At 37.1% G+C, this 14,327-nt stretch overlaps 2 protein-coding genes and 1 long non-coding RNA gene across 3 annotated transcripts; 2 read left to right on the top strand and 1 right to left on the bottom strand.

Moving 5' to 3' along the window:
• Positions 1–2,719: 2,719 nt before the first annotated feature.
• On the bottom strand, positions 2,720–4,025 carry LOC145204773 (uncharacterized). Its single transcript, XR_013853526.1, has 2 exons — positions 3,209–4,025; positions 2,720–2,966 (listed from the first exon to the last, which is right to left on the bottom strand). It is a non-coding gene; the product is annotated as an uncharacterized LOC145204773 (long non-coding RNA).
• A 914-nt stretch (positions 4,026–4,939) lies between these two features.
• Positions 4,940–11,228, top strand: LOC145205215 (EF-hand domain-containing family member B-like). The gene is made up of 11 exons (XM_080077886.1): positions 4,940–5,122; positions 5,409–5,558; positions 5,619–5,799; positions 7,734–7,863; positions 7,928–8,038; positions 8,103–8,186; positions 9,018–9,240; positions 9,740–9,956; positions 10,131–10,302; positions 10,528–10,651; positions 10,921–11,228. Exons 1-11 carry the CDS (start codon positions 5,009–5,011, stop codon positions 11,086–11,088), a joined length of 1,674 nt encoding a protein of 557 aa, XP_079934012.1. The 5' UTR covers positions 4,940–5,008; the 3' UTR covers positions 11,089–11,228.
• A 1,216-nt stretch (positions 11,229–12,444) lies between these two features.
• Positions 12,445–14,327, top strand: LOC145205322 (uncharacterized). The gene is made up of 5 exons (XM_080078011.1): positions 12,445–12,552; positions 12,975–13,056; positions 13,403–13,602; positions 13,927–14,057; positions 14,208–14,327. The coding sequence occupies exons 1-5, from the start codon at positions 12,494–12,496 to the stop codon at positions 14,270–14,272; spliced, it is 537 nt and encodes a 178-aa protein (XP_079934137.1). The 5' UTR covers positions 12,445–12,493; the 3' UTR covers positions 14,273–14,327.

The raw sequence follows: 14,327 nt of genomic DNA on the forward strand, positions 1-14,327 counted from the left end.
AACCCTAAAGTATTTTTACAGGAAGACACAATCGAGTCGAATCCTCAGGGCAATTCGGATGGGTGTAGAAGGTCGACTCGGGTACGTCGTCAACCAGCGCGATATTCACCCGAAACCATGGTTTAGACCAAAGGTGGGCAACCTTTTTGCATGCGCGGGCCAAAAAGTAATGATATATTGCCGCGGCGGGCCGCAACGATGGTCATGCAATAACATAGCACTGCTAGGCAAAGTCATACACACAACAATTTTGTCATTGTATGTAACAATACTTATTCTTAGTAATCAACTAATAACTATCAACGTTCAATGCAACAACTCTTTGGTACAAAAATGGGATTTTACACACACATTCCGTCTGGCCAAATAAAATAAAATACGAGTCGCGGGCCGTTCCAAAGTTGCTCGCGCATCCGGCCCGCGGGCCGTAGGTTGCCCACCCCTGGTTTAGACGGTTGTAGGACAGTTTTGAGTTGGGGGGAATTTGGCGAATTTTTAGCACTTTCACCGTTTGTAATAATGAGCTGGTTAACTCCTTTATTTTCACACACCTACGTGGACTTATAATCGTTTTGTTTGAAGCGTTGCCTATTGGGTATCCTGGCACTTAACTCTGTTATTATTGTTGTGTTTAATTGGTTTGTTTTGCCAATCATATTTTCACTACATCATGTTTCCATGGCATATATCTTGTTTTACCACCCGTTATTATTGTTGTGTTTAATCGGTTTGTTTTGCCAATCATATTTTCACTATATCATATTTCCACGGCATATATCTTGTTTTACCACACACTGTATATATCTTGTTTTACTACACACCGTTCACCTATTTGTTTTATATTGTAATAGTTGTCTTTTCTCCGTTTGTATGATCGCCCTTTCCCCGCCACTAATTTACGCTTGATTGTTGTATCGTAACCCGGGTGTGCCTTTGGTCGTCACGTGATTGTTTCTTCCACGTACGTGGCCGCGTCGCACGTGCGAGTAAAATAATGAAGGTCAGTCTTCCTCTGGGCGCCGTGCGAGTTACACCCACTGATCTCTATAAACCCTGGATTGCGCTACTCCGTTGAACGGTTGGGTGATTTTTGAAGCAAATTGAAGCGTAATGGCGGCTGAAAAGGAAGCCCCAAAAATGCATTGCGGGCAATGGGGAGAGAGTGGAAAAATGTCGATAAATTTTGTTTTAGGCATTTTTGTGGCGATTTTTTCAGATATGATCAGTAGTTTAATAGGACGCATGTATTCCAGTGTGTAATAACCTATAAATATGCGTAGATTGACTGTGAGGTGTAAGTATGTGTACTGGAAATTAAAACGTTTTTAAGTTAGTGTTGAAATAAATCTTTACTGAGTTGTAATAAATGTTTTTTGGTTCAATATGAGTAGTTTACATGCGTTCCTCTATATTTAAGACATAAATCCAACAAGAATGGCTCTTTCCTTCACACATGATGATGTGATACTTCATTTAACATCATCTTGTGCTGATCCAAACTGCTGTTTTTGATTGTCACCAAAGTCTTGGAACTAAAATGTGACTTTAAAGTTTTTTAAAAGTTTGTTGCAGTAGGTTTCTACGAACTGTAAACCTAGAATGCTCAATTTTTTTTAGCTTATTTAATGTAACCTTTTCAGTTTGCAACCAACATGTGTAGAATAAATTTTTGGTAGAATGTTTCCAATTCTCAAACTTAACTAAACTCCAAAATCTCAAAGAGATACATGTACACATAGGCGTAGAGTTTTAAAAAATACCGGGGGTGCGACTTTTGATAATTGACGCCGATGCCTATATGCCATGTGCAGTATTTGTATACCCGTATAGGACCAAATACCACCTTTTACTTACTTTAGCCTGTAGTTTCCATAAAATTAATTTGCAAATAGTCACTTGACACTATTTGTTTGTGTTCGATTGGAACGTTTGCTGTACGTCTGATGGAACGAAAGGGCGATTTGCTGAATCAGCAATTTTAACAACGATTTAGTTACGCGGAAAATAAAAGTAAAAGCAATTCACGTTTTAAACATAGCCGACTACGTATTGCTGACGCCTAAACTTAGGCCACCTTGGATCAAGTTTAGACCGTTGCAGTGCTTTGCAAACGGACATTAAACACGCTTAGGAATCAATTCATTGACTATTTTCCCAGTTATTTTTTATTGCAGAAAGTTATTGCGACAAATAATACTAAAACGTTAACTTCCATGTCATGTTTATGTTGCATTAAAATGCCCGTTTATTGCGAAACAATTACAATTGTTACGTTTCGACCGACGTCTGTTCGATCAATGGCATGAGTGCGGGCGCATTTGTTTAGCTGGAAACACGTTCTAAAACCGACGTAACTTGAACAAGGATGCGATTTTGACGTTATACAAAGGTCAAGGCCGGGGGTGCGCGGCACCCCCGCACCCCCGTACTCTACGCCAGTGCATGTACATAAATGCATTTAAGACCTCACACCCAAATGAGATGCCTATTTATGTACTATTTTAGTCAGAATCATGACATATTGCTTTATTTCCATTTCATTTCCATTCAATATGCAATTTCCTGCAAAGAAACATGCCTACACAACACTTAAATTCTTTCTTGCAAAACAGGAATGAAGGCAATGATTACAAATGCACTATATAGGCAAGTTCATACAGATATCCTGCAGTTATTGTCAGATGCATCACTATTATTGGTGATCCCATTATAACAGATGGTGCATTCACCAGATAAAAAACCCTCAAAGTTGTTAATTAAGTTTAAAATGTGCAGCATATCATGTTACAGAGATGATTACAAGACATACTTAGTCCTAGTAAAAGAGTATACACACAAAAAATATTTAATGTAATTCCAATTCCTTCATAGTGTATTTGTTGTAGAAAAAGGCTGCATTGTAATCTTGCAGTGTCGTGAAGCTTGAGGGTGTGGGAAGAGACTAAAACACTTTCAGTGGACTTTACCTAAGACAATTAATGTTGCTTATTGGAGAAACATAAACCCGATTGTGTCTGAAATGTTTAGAAACAACTTCATGAGAATTTTTAAATTTTATAATAACACCAATTTTATAATAGATAATAAACACCCAAATCAAATGCACTCAATCAAGAAAAAAAGTCAAATACTGTTAAAAATATTTTGAGCAAAATAGTTGAAATATTGTATTATTATTTTGTGTTTTTGATTAAAACGTTCAAACCACCTGTTCCTCAAAATTTCCTGGAGTTTGATGACAGTCAAAAACAGCAGTTTGGATAAGCAAGGTAATGTCACACAAAGTATCACATTACCTTGTGTGAAAAAAATAGCCATCTTGTTGGATGTAAGTCCTAAATACTTAAAAAAGCACGGAAATTACTTATATTGCACAAGAAACATTGATTACCACTCAGTAAAGATTTATTTCAACACTAACTTAAAAATGTTTTAATTTCCAGCACACATACATACACCTCACAGTCAATCTACGCATATTTATTGGTTATTACACACTGGAAGACATGCGTCCTATTAAACTACTGATCATATCTGAAAAAATCGCTATAAAAATGCCTAAAACAAAATTTATCGACATTTTTCCACTCTCTCCCCATTGCCCGCAATGCATTTTTGGGGCTTCCTTTTGCAGCCGCCATTACGCTTCAATTTGCTTCAACCGTGACGGCCAGTAGCGCAATCCAGGGTTTATAGAGATCAGTGGTTACACCTGTTGGTTTCTGTTCTGTGTTGTACTGGCGTTTACTGATTATTGAGCGCAGCGTATTGAAGTTGGAAATACGTGTTGTTTTACGCCAGTGTATTTTATCGCTTTTACTTAAACAAGGCGCCCATTAGTGAAACCAGTTTGTGGTCTTTCTTTGGCTTAGTGGTGAGCCGTTATTGCAGGGTTCGGGCCGTTTCCGAATTAGGGAGGCAGTTTTGGTTTTAAAGGTACAGAATTAGGCTTAAGGGGTTGATTGGAATTTAATATCGCCACTTGAAAGATCTCTTAGCCGAATTCCCAAAGCTGCCGAAATAATTCCGTAACACTACAATGTGGCTAGGCCACTTTCGTCGCTCCGATCACGCAGATCAATACCAAATAAATATTGCACATTGTAATGATTTTAGCATAATTATGCATATACGAGCAAAGCACTAAAATCGATTGCATGCCAATATTAACCACTCACACTCACAAGTTTGCAGTGTTTTTGTTTTCATTAAGAGTTTTCAAAGTATATCACATAAGTTTTAGACAAGCACAGCAAACCGTCAAGTAATAAGTTAATCTTGTAGCCCTATATGTGCTGATTTATTTTGCATAGGCTACAAGCTGGAATTGGTAATTTGCTGCCGTGTTTTGTTTTTTATTGTTGCAGGGGAATTACAAGTTTGAAGCGTCCTTTTGCCATGCGTCCCGAGTAAGCTGGGCTGACGACAACCGATTCAAATGCATTTATTTCCGCATTTTTTGTGTTTAGGCTATTCTCTGTTCCTTTTTGTCTTTTTTGTTTATTTCTTTTTGTTCTTGATGTGTCTCATAAATGATGCTTTTATTACCATTTCAAATGGTTTAAATTATTTAAATGATTTAATTACCAACTCTGTTAAAGTAAAAAACTGCAGTTAGTTTACAAGTAACTATTCGGCAGGGTTTCTTTCGGTGGTTTCTTTTCCTGTCGAACCCCACCCTCCTACCTAACACGGGTGGTTAGATTCCCTCCCCCCCCAACTCAGCTAGCAAGATTAAACAAAATTGTTGTCTTAGCACAAAAGTAAAATCCTGACGTCTGCACTTTGCTGCCCCTAACGGAATAGGCTTGTAAAAGTCAAGTTTTTGCCTAGCAACAAGAGAAGCTGCTGTCCTCTCAGTGTTGTTTTGTCGTACCGCGAAGTTTAACCCATTTTGGCTTTTATCATGTGTAAACTAAACTGATTCTTACAATTTGTTACCAAAATAAAATACGTTTGCTTCGAAAATCTAGGTTTCGTGTTGCAATTTACCTACCAAATTTTAATAATGCAAAGTAATGCGGGAAAATATAAAGACTCAACTCCTGACATTCAACCTGCAGGGAAAGTTTTCGATCAAGGTGGAACTGCCAGTGAGTGTATTCATGGTCGAGGACCAGAGGTGTGTATCAGTACATGTTTGTGTTCAGCTTCAATGTTAGGCGTTTAGAATATACATATAGAATGAAACTACATTTTTGAATTTTTTTGTTTATCCCTAATTTTAGTGGACTGTCACAGTTAAACACGAAGCTTGAGTGGTTTTAATAAATTCCTTCCTATAGACAATAATGTCATGTAGCATTTTAAAGTTACACAAATATTTCTGTGTATTAAATGTTAAGTGCATATGTGTGTCACCAATGAAAATAAATTCAACAATCCGCATGGACATTCTGTCTTTTTAGCCACCAGTACCAGCTGCTGTTGAAAAGTTTTGCAACACAGATGCAGGTCGGCCAATTGTAGCTTTCCCAAGAATCCACCATGGTCGAGCGAATGATGAGGACCATGCATCTAAATTTTATCATGGTGTCAGCACTGCTGGGTCAACAAAGGTGTTATTAGTAAAATTTGCTGAATATACTTGTGTGCATAATGTGTTTGTTTTTTTACAGGCTGTTGATTTAGTCAACCCTCCATTCAAGTCTCTTTTCAAAACCAAACTGGAAGAAAAAAAAGAATCATTATACTTAAGCAAAAAAGAAAAGCCATTAGGAAAATCCAGGGACAACAGTGCTTACATGCCCTCCTCCATTGACAGAGTGGATACTGCATTTGGAAAACCAACCATTCGAAGTAAGGGCATGAATTTAATGTACAGTTCATTGCACAAGTGAAGTATTCCAGGTATTCTTTATTCATAATGTCAATTTATGCTTTTAGACTTCTTTTACTTTTGAGGTCGCATTTGGTACTAATACACAGAAATTACCAACAGTATTTATGGGTCCCCTTCCCTGAAGTTTACTCAAATTGTTTGTTTGTTTTTTCTTTTTTTTTCTTCTTTTTTTTCCCCAAAGTTTGTCCGACTCGTTTTTCCATCAAATGTTTGATGGATTTGGCTGAAATTTACACAGATGGTAGATATAGTTATGTAGATGTGCATCCCACTTTGTTTTTGTTGATAACCCCAGTATTTACCCCGCTAGCCCCCTAAAATGGGTGAGTTTTTAAACAGTGTCAGAATTGGCTGAAATTTGGATTTCTTGTATAGTATGCCATTTATAGGTGTCGATTGTTGTGTTCAACCCTGTAGTCCTAACATTTACCCCACAAGCCCCTAAAGCAGTGGTTCTTAACCGGTGGGAAATTTCCCACTAGTGGGAAATTTGTTGTGTTCAGAGGGAAATTTTTTAAGTCGGGAGTAACCACACTCCGGCCCGTCGGTCTAATCCGGCCTTGAATTAACTGTTAAAAGTTAGTTTACTACATTTTTTTCGTAACAGCATGTAAAATTAATTTCACCTAGTGTAAAAAGGCCGTTTGTTATATCACAGACATGTCTAAAATATCAATGGTTTTGTTATTGTGCGCAAATAAATGTCTTCCCTTTGTTGATTGTGACAAAAAAAATGAGTAATGCAACAGAGAGGACATTTCAATATCCCGCACACTTTTACTCTCTTACGGTAGCACTTTTCAAACTAAATAACATTGCACTAAGCCTATATGGTCCTGACCAAATCCCTTCACAAAAGTATTTCAATAAAAAAAATAAAAAAAATTAATGTAGAGCACAAAACATCTTAAAACAATAACGGGGGAAATTCGAACTTCGTGATCGACTTTAGTGGGAAACTACACCAAAAAGGTTAAGAACCACTGCCCTAAAGTGTAAAACGTATTTGTATGTTACTGGGCACCACAAACGAAAGATTTCTTTGGCGCAATAGTGTTACAAGGGCAACCAATTGTATGTTGCTCGTTGGTGGGTTGCTTGGTGGTCGTTTTTGCGCCATGGCAGTTAGGGGCTTGTCAACAGCCCTATGATGTCAGAAACATTAACAGTTGTTGCTCAAAATACCTCTAGTGGTCGAAAGTTTAAACATTGGCGGATTGGACAGAAATTTTGCAGTTCTATTGATTAAGTCATTGTGGTTTTTATACATTTTTTAGTTTGTGTGTCGAACCCAATTAGTTACCCTACTAGCCCCCTAAAATGGGTCAGTTTTTTAAAACGTTAAATAGGACATACTTCAAACAATATCTGGGGTGAATCTAATTTGATAGTTTGTATCCTACATAGTATTATTATTTAAGTTCTATTGATTAAGTCATTGTGGTTTTTATACATTTTTTAGTTTGTGTGTCGAACCCAATTAGTTACCCTACTAGCCCCCTAAAATGGGTCAGTTTTTTAAAACATTAAATAGGACATACTTCAAACAATATCTGGGGTGAATCTAATTTGATAGTTTGTATCCTACATAGTATTATTATTTAAGCCCAGTGCCGATCACTGTGTTTTGCCTTACAACACCCAACTTTCTCATGGTTATCTCTTGAATTGCATTATTTTCAAATTTGCATGTGTGGGGACCCATGAGTTTTTGCCTGCAGGAACAACTAAGGTTATAAAAGACGATGGCTAATATGGGACCCAATACAAAATAAGCATAGGAAATATATTAATGTTTTAAAATAGGGTATAGTGTAAATGCAACAACAAAATGTGCTAAGCCACCCTTCTAGTTGTGGTATCGAATTTTCCATCCAAATTGTTTTACAAGGTGGAACAGCTGGTGAGGTGGTAAATCCTGATAAAAGTCATATCGAGGTAGTTAAAGAAAGCAGCATTGGCCACGATATGTATGTGCGTAGTCACAATGATTACAATGTTGAAGAAATGTATGATCGCAAGTAAGAAATAATACCCTAAATAAAAATAATGTGCTTCAACTGGTAATACAACTACTGTTTTAAGATATGACTGGAGCTGTTTTAAAAAGGATTCAGTGTATGGAGTTCCAACACCACATGACAACAGTGGTAAAGGAACAGGCAAGACGCTTAAGTGGATTCATGACCTGAATGTGTAAGTTTTAAAAACATATGTATGCTGTAGAACCCTAAAATTTTTTTTGTTGTGTGTCTTGCAGTGAAAGAGGAGCAAAGATCGTTTCAAAGCGAGTTGATGACTTCCGGGAAAAGTCCCAGCCGCAATTAGGAATTGTCCACGATCCGTAAGCTCACTGTGTTTGTAATATTTCAAAGTTTTGATAAGTTTCGTGAAACCAAGTGAATTTACCTTCAAAATAAAACTAACTTCTGGATGTTAAAACAAATCAAGATCTTTTGTTATTTTGTTGCTAACAAAATTCGTTTTTAGTTTGTATTAGCACAGTGGTTCCCAAACTTTTTCAATTTTTTTTCACAACGGTCCCTTTGCCAGTATTTTGAGGGCTCGCGGTCCTTAAGCCTGAATGTGTATTTCATAAAAACGAAAGTTGATTGCAGGATTTTAGCTAGTTATGCAAAATTGCGCATAACAATCATTCAAAGACAGCATGTGACATCACAAACAGGACAAAAACATTACGATTGTGCGCGAACAATTGCATTTTTGATAGTTGTCATTCAATAAAGGCCATTGTTTAGCAATGGAGACAGTCAATTCTCAATTCTACTTTGATTTAAACTTATTTAGTGGCACAAACTGACGCAAAATAAGATTATAGAATTACTTCAACCGCTTCGCGGTCCCCCCAAAATTGCCTCACGGACCCCTAAAGGACCGCGGACCCCAGTTTGGGAACCGCTGTATTAGCAGGATAGTTGACTCAATAACACCAGCTTTTTTGTTCTCCTCTTGCTGTTTTATGACCATCTAAGCAAGATAATTTGATAAAGTGACAGCGCAAATAAAACTTGACTTGACTTATTAATATAGATGCAGTACATAATATTAATCTTTGGTTTCAGGTCATTTGAAATTAATTGTTTGAATTTACTTGGATATTAAAGCTGGTACCAATATTTTAAATGTATAACATATCGTTTTTTTTAATTGTTAGCATCGTCGATACGCTAAATGTAGAGCCTGATCACACATTTGGGATGATGCTGCGACCTGACGAATACGGAGCTGGAGATTTGATTCATGGTCGATCGCCTGATGCTTATTTGCGTGGAAGGGATCGGGAACGAGGAGTTTTACATGCAATTAGGCAACATCTGAAGAAAGCCAACTATCACAATTTTGACAGTCTGTCACAAGCATTTGCGCACTATGATAAGGTACGGATTAGTGTGTAAGCAAACAGCAAAGTTTTACATTGATACCCCTGTATCATCCCGAAGTATATTAATTTCTGATTTAAGCATAATTTGGTCAAAACGTTTTGGTTAAAAAATAACCTACACGATTCATGTAATACTTTTTGCTACACCGGCGTTTAAATAAACTTCAACGAGCATTTTACCAAATTCTGGCAGCTTTTTCGAAATCATTCTCTACACAGCTGATTTGTTACACTGAAAACGCATGTATAGTCCCCTTTTCGAGTCGCCAAAGTGTTGGGTAGCTATGATTTTTTTTAGTTTTCACCCTCGAAAATATTTTAAAATAAACTGTTGCGCATAGCCCACGATTTTGTAGTACCTGTGTTTGAAAATGAAAATTTTGTTGTCGAAGTATCCCGTTCTGTAGCAAATGCTTTTGTTATTTCTCGTTTATTAAAACTACACAAAATACTCTTGTGTTTGGAGCTTTTACCAAGAATGTTTTGCATTTTAGAACAAGGATGGTTTTATTGACGGCCAAGAATTGCGTGACGTTTGCTTTCAACTAAACGTCCCTATCGAAGACGAGATGCTGACTTTGCTCATGTCGTATTGCTGCAGCTCGAGTTCCCAGGAAAATAATGATGAGAAATCTACCCTGATTGACTACTTAAAGTTTGCTAATTTTCTCAACTGGAAAGACAAATTACCAATTACTGTTGACGATAAAGGTATTCACTTATAATTTGTCACTTATCTTGTGATCGAGCGAGAAGGAATGTTTTTATTGTAAAGGCACTGTCGTTTCCACCGTAGCAACTTGGAAAACCATTTCTTTGACCAGAACTTTTTTTAATGTCAAAACCAGTGAGTTTTCGCCAAACGTGTTAATTTTTTTCGTATAGATGGCAGCAAACCACCCGAAACCCCAAATCTAATGAAACAAATTGATCGGGCGGTGACACATCACATGACGTCTTCGTCAATGATTGGTGCTCTGTCAGGCGTGTCCACACACGACTATCGGGTGTATGGAACACCGACTGTTCGCACAGACCTCGCAGCACCACGTAACAGGTAACTTCGAATTTCCCATGTTTGTGAATCACATACAACTGTTTGGAAATTTTGTTCATTTTAGACTGATTTGAACAACGCTCTTGTTTTCAACAGCATTAAGAAGCCAAACACTTAATCTTTGTGCGAAAACAGATTTTAACTCAGTCTGGCTATTGCTTTAACAGAACACCAATTAACAGTTAAAAGAGTGATGCATTCGTTGACCATGTTTATCTCTTGCAGACGTGTTAGTGATACTGTGAACTACGGAGACGAATCGGAAGCCTTAGCTTTAGTAAACCCCTCAATTTATTCGCAAAAGGGAGTTTATGAAACAGACTTTTTTGCCGCCCGACCCCAGGATGAGGTAAAGAATAACTAAATTTTTAAAAAACTTTGAAAGTGATCACGCCAATATCATTACTTGGTCGATACGGAAACGAAATCGTATAGCTTTTATCTTTTTAACCTTCTGCATGTCATTATGTGTGAACGTGTTTGCTGCGATGTTCGCCACATCTAGGCATCTTTTTCACACCTCGTATATACTCCAGTTGGTCTTTAAAGCTTTATCCACGAAATACATCCTCTTTGTTTAACAGAGCGAATTTGCAAAGGTTGTTTTTCGTTTCACAGATTAAACGCATATTTAATAATATTGGACTGGAAATGACACCGGAACTATTCAATGAAGCGTGGAAAGTTGCGAAAACACGAGACCCGCGAGGTCGGGGTGAAGTTTCAGTGGAGACATTCCGAAGCGTCCTTGACGATGTCCATGCAACAGCAATTCAAGCAATCTGACGCCTGAATGACTTTCATACAGTTACACGCTTTGGTCGCTGATAACACTGTATCTTTGTTTTACTCGTGTTAATCGTGTGCTTTTAATTTTGTTTTTTAATGTATCATGCAAGTAAATCAGAAGCTTGTTATAAACTTGATGTTGGGTTTAAGAACTATTCTGATAACAGCATAATTGAGATTTTTACCTACTAAGTTGGCAATGTAAAAAAAACTTACAGAACAGGACCAAACAAAAAAACAGATTTAACTGTATTTGGGATAAGTTTGTTTCGATTACGAACAAATTTAAAGAGAAGCTTGATTAAATGTAAATAGCAGAGAGGCAAATTTTCAGCTGAGTCGCCTGAAAGGTCGTGTACCTGTTTACCAGATAAGGATTTTAAATAAGGGCCGTCAAAACGTTAACACAAATACATATTACGCTTTCCTCCTTACTGAAAGTTGCTTGCCAAAAGTTGATCGCGTTATAGAGAAATCTAGTAAGGCTGTGGCAGTGATGCGCGGTGTGTAGGCGGTGTAGTTTTATTTTGCCACAACTGACTGGCTTTGTGTTGTTCGTTGGAGAAATGGAGAATAAAAGCAACTTGATGCGCTTGAAAAGGCCTCGCTATAGTTGACTGGGTTTAGAGAAAAACAGCCTGGAACAAACTGTCAAACAGACATAGGTGTGGTTGAGCAGCACGTAGGCGACTCTTATTAAGCCACATAAGGAATCGAACCGCGTGATTTTTATTAGTAATATCTTGATGATGTTTTTATTCCGCCCAGGCTGTAAACGGTTACCTTGGCAGAAGAGACGATTGCCTCAGTACGAGGGTCGTATGACAAATGACGATGGTTGAAACACTTTACAAACGGCAGATTTCGTCTAGGCACAACAAAGCCGTTTCCTACAATGGAGACAGGAACTAAACGGTTTCGCGAGAAGTGAAAACAGACCGAAAAAATAATATTTCTTGAAGGGGAAGTCTGAGAGCTTTTAAAGTGCCGAGAAGTTATCTGATAATATATACCGAACTAGTGGCCTACTGTCGGAGAAGAAAACCCCCTCAGTACTAGTAGTAGAACAGTATTTATATTTCATAATCAAAACTGCTTTAACTTTCCTTGGCTTGTATGCACTGTTTGCTTATATTTTGTAAAATGGGCCAATAAAATCTTAATTTCAGGTTTATTGTACTAACCCGAAATCAAAATCTGTAATTTTCAAAATTGAAGAAAGGAAAAAGAAAGAAAACAATGGTTTATTACGAGGTTTTTTGGTTGGTTGCTGTGCTTGGTAAGTAGGATGTAGCTTAAATTACCCCTAGACACTTGTTGGGATTAAGTAATTACCTTATGTTTAGCGGTGACATGTGCGGAACGAAGTGATGATTGCACACATCTGGATTTCTCGTATCTCATGAAATACTGCCAAGCTGTCACAATAGGCGATCTTCAAAAAAATTTAACTACATGCACGTATGCTTCCTTTTGTCTATTTACAGATTGCTGTAAAAACGACATACAAACCGAATCAAACCTAGTAATATTGATTACTTTTCCCTTATTTCAGTGATGACATAATTCACGTCGAATAATACCCCAAAGTACAGGTTGTGACAAACTTTATCGACGGAACGAAATACTGATTCGACCAATAAATCACGAGTTTGTCTCACACCACACGGTGTTCACATCTATCGTTTACCAGTGAATTTGAACAGTAATACCAAAGAAGGACACTTAAAAGCGACGTGTTCAGAATTTTAAAGGCCAAATTCGTTTACAACCACTTGGGTCATTATTTATTAATTTATTATAACATACGTTAAAGGTTTTGTGGATTTATCATACTGTGTGGACTTTATATGTCTGTGTTTCGAAAACTATTTTCTTTCTAGTGAAGTTTATGCGGCGGGGGAAAAGTGTGTCGAAAAAATGTTTAAGAAATGCTATCACGAAGAAACAGAACAAAATTTACAAGTGAGAAAACTGTTTTAAAGTTTGTTGAGTAGAGTTGTTTTAAAGTTGTAGAGTATATAATTGCAAGTCTAACTCAAAATAAATTTTTGACTGTTTGCAAATAATTTGTGCGCCAAAATTACATATTTTATGACTGGTTACTTTAGGAGTCTTTAAAGTACGGTTGGCGGTAAGGTTCTCCAAAGGTTTTGAATCGGTCCGTCTGCCAAATCAAAATTTTGCATGCAAGGAAATTAAAATTGATTATTTTCCGCTAATAAAAGGTCATTAAGGAGTGTAAAGCGGTTATAAAAGTGCATGTCTTTTGGGGAAAATTAAGGTAATGTAAACGTTATTTTATGCGTAGTATAAAGCTGTGGAATTACAACGTTTTGGAGATGAGGATACCTACTGTTTGTACGGAGGATTAAGGACAATTCAACCAGTCATTGATGGAATCGATCAAGATAAATGCCATGGGCCTGTTACAAAAGAAATGATAAAAAGTGTGGAACAGCCTTTTTATGACCAGTTCCATCTTAATGCATCCAGCTCCAAACTTTGCGAGTAGGGAGTAATTTGGGACGTTTGTACTCGTAACGAAACTGCTAAAATATGTGTTTTGATACATTTTCTACATACTACTTTACGTAAAAACGGACGTGCCGATAATTTATCGGTCGCTTTTTCACCATTGGGCTAGGTTTTATCAATTTTGTTTATCACCAAACATTGTGTTTGCAATTTATGTCAATACCCTGATAAAGGTGTCTTGTGTGGGACATCGGAACGTCGGCATATTACAATAAAAACTGCTGGAAGAGATACAAATTTGTTAGTACTACTTTAGGCTACGTCTAATTTGTCAACCATTTTACGTAATATTTTCAGGTTATACAAAAAAACGCGCGATTTACAGAACAACTTACTTTCGAAATGCGGGACTACACTGGTGGATGAAAACTTCGAGGATCCAGCTGTTTCTTCAGAATTTATACCATATTGTCCCAACATAAAATTGCGTATGTCTAATTGAAACAAAACTAAAGTGTCACAAAAAAGTTATAACGCCTTAAAATGAATGTAGTTAAAGCAAGGTCAGCTATTGATAAATTAAAAAGACAAATTTTGATGTCACATGACTTTCTTGTGTTCACTACTCTTTTACGTAGAATTGGATGCGGAGAGAAAAGTATTTTCGAAGGCAACAATCAGCACTCGTCATCCGCTGATGTGATGATCCCTGTGATAGTAATATGTTGCTTGTTGGGTGCAGTAATTATTGTCGGCGT

This window comes from Phallusia mammillata, chromosome 8, assembly GCF_965637545.1.
Source record: "Phallusia mammillata chromosome 8, kaPhaMamm4.hap1.1, whole genome shotgun sequence".
NCBI lineage: Eukaryota > Metazoa > Chordata > Ascidiacea > Phlebobranchia > Ascidiidae > Phallusia > Phallusia mammillata.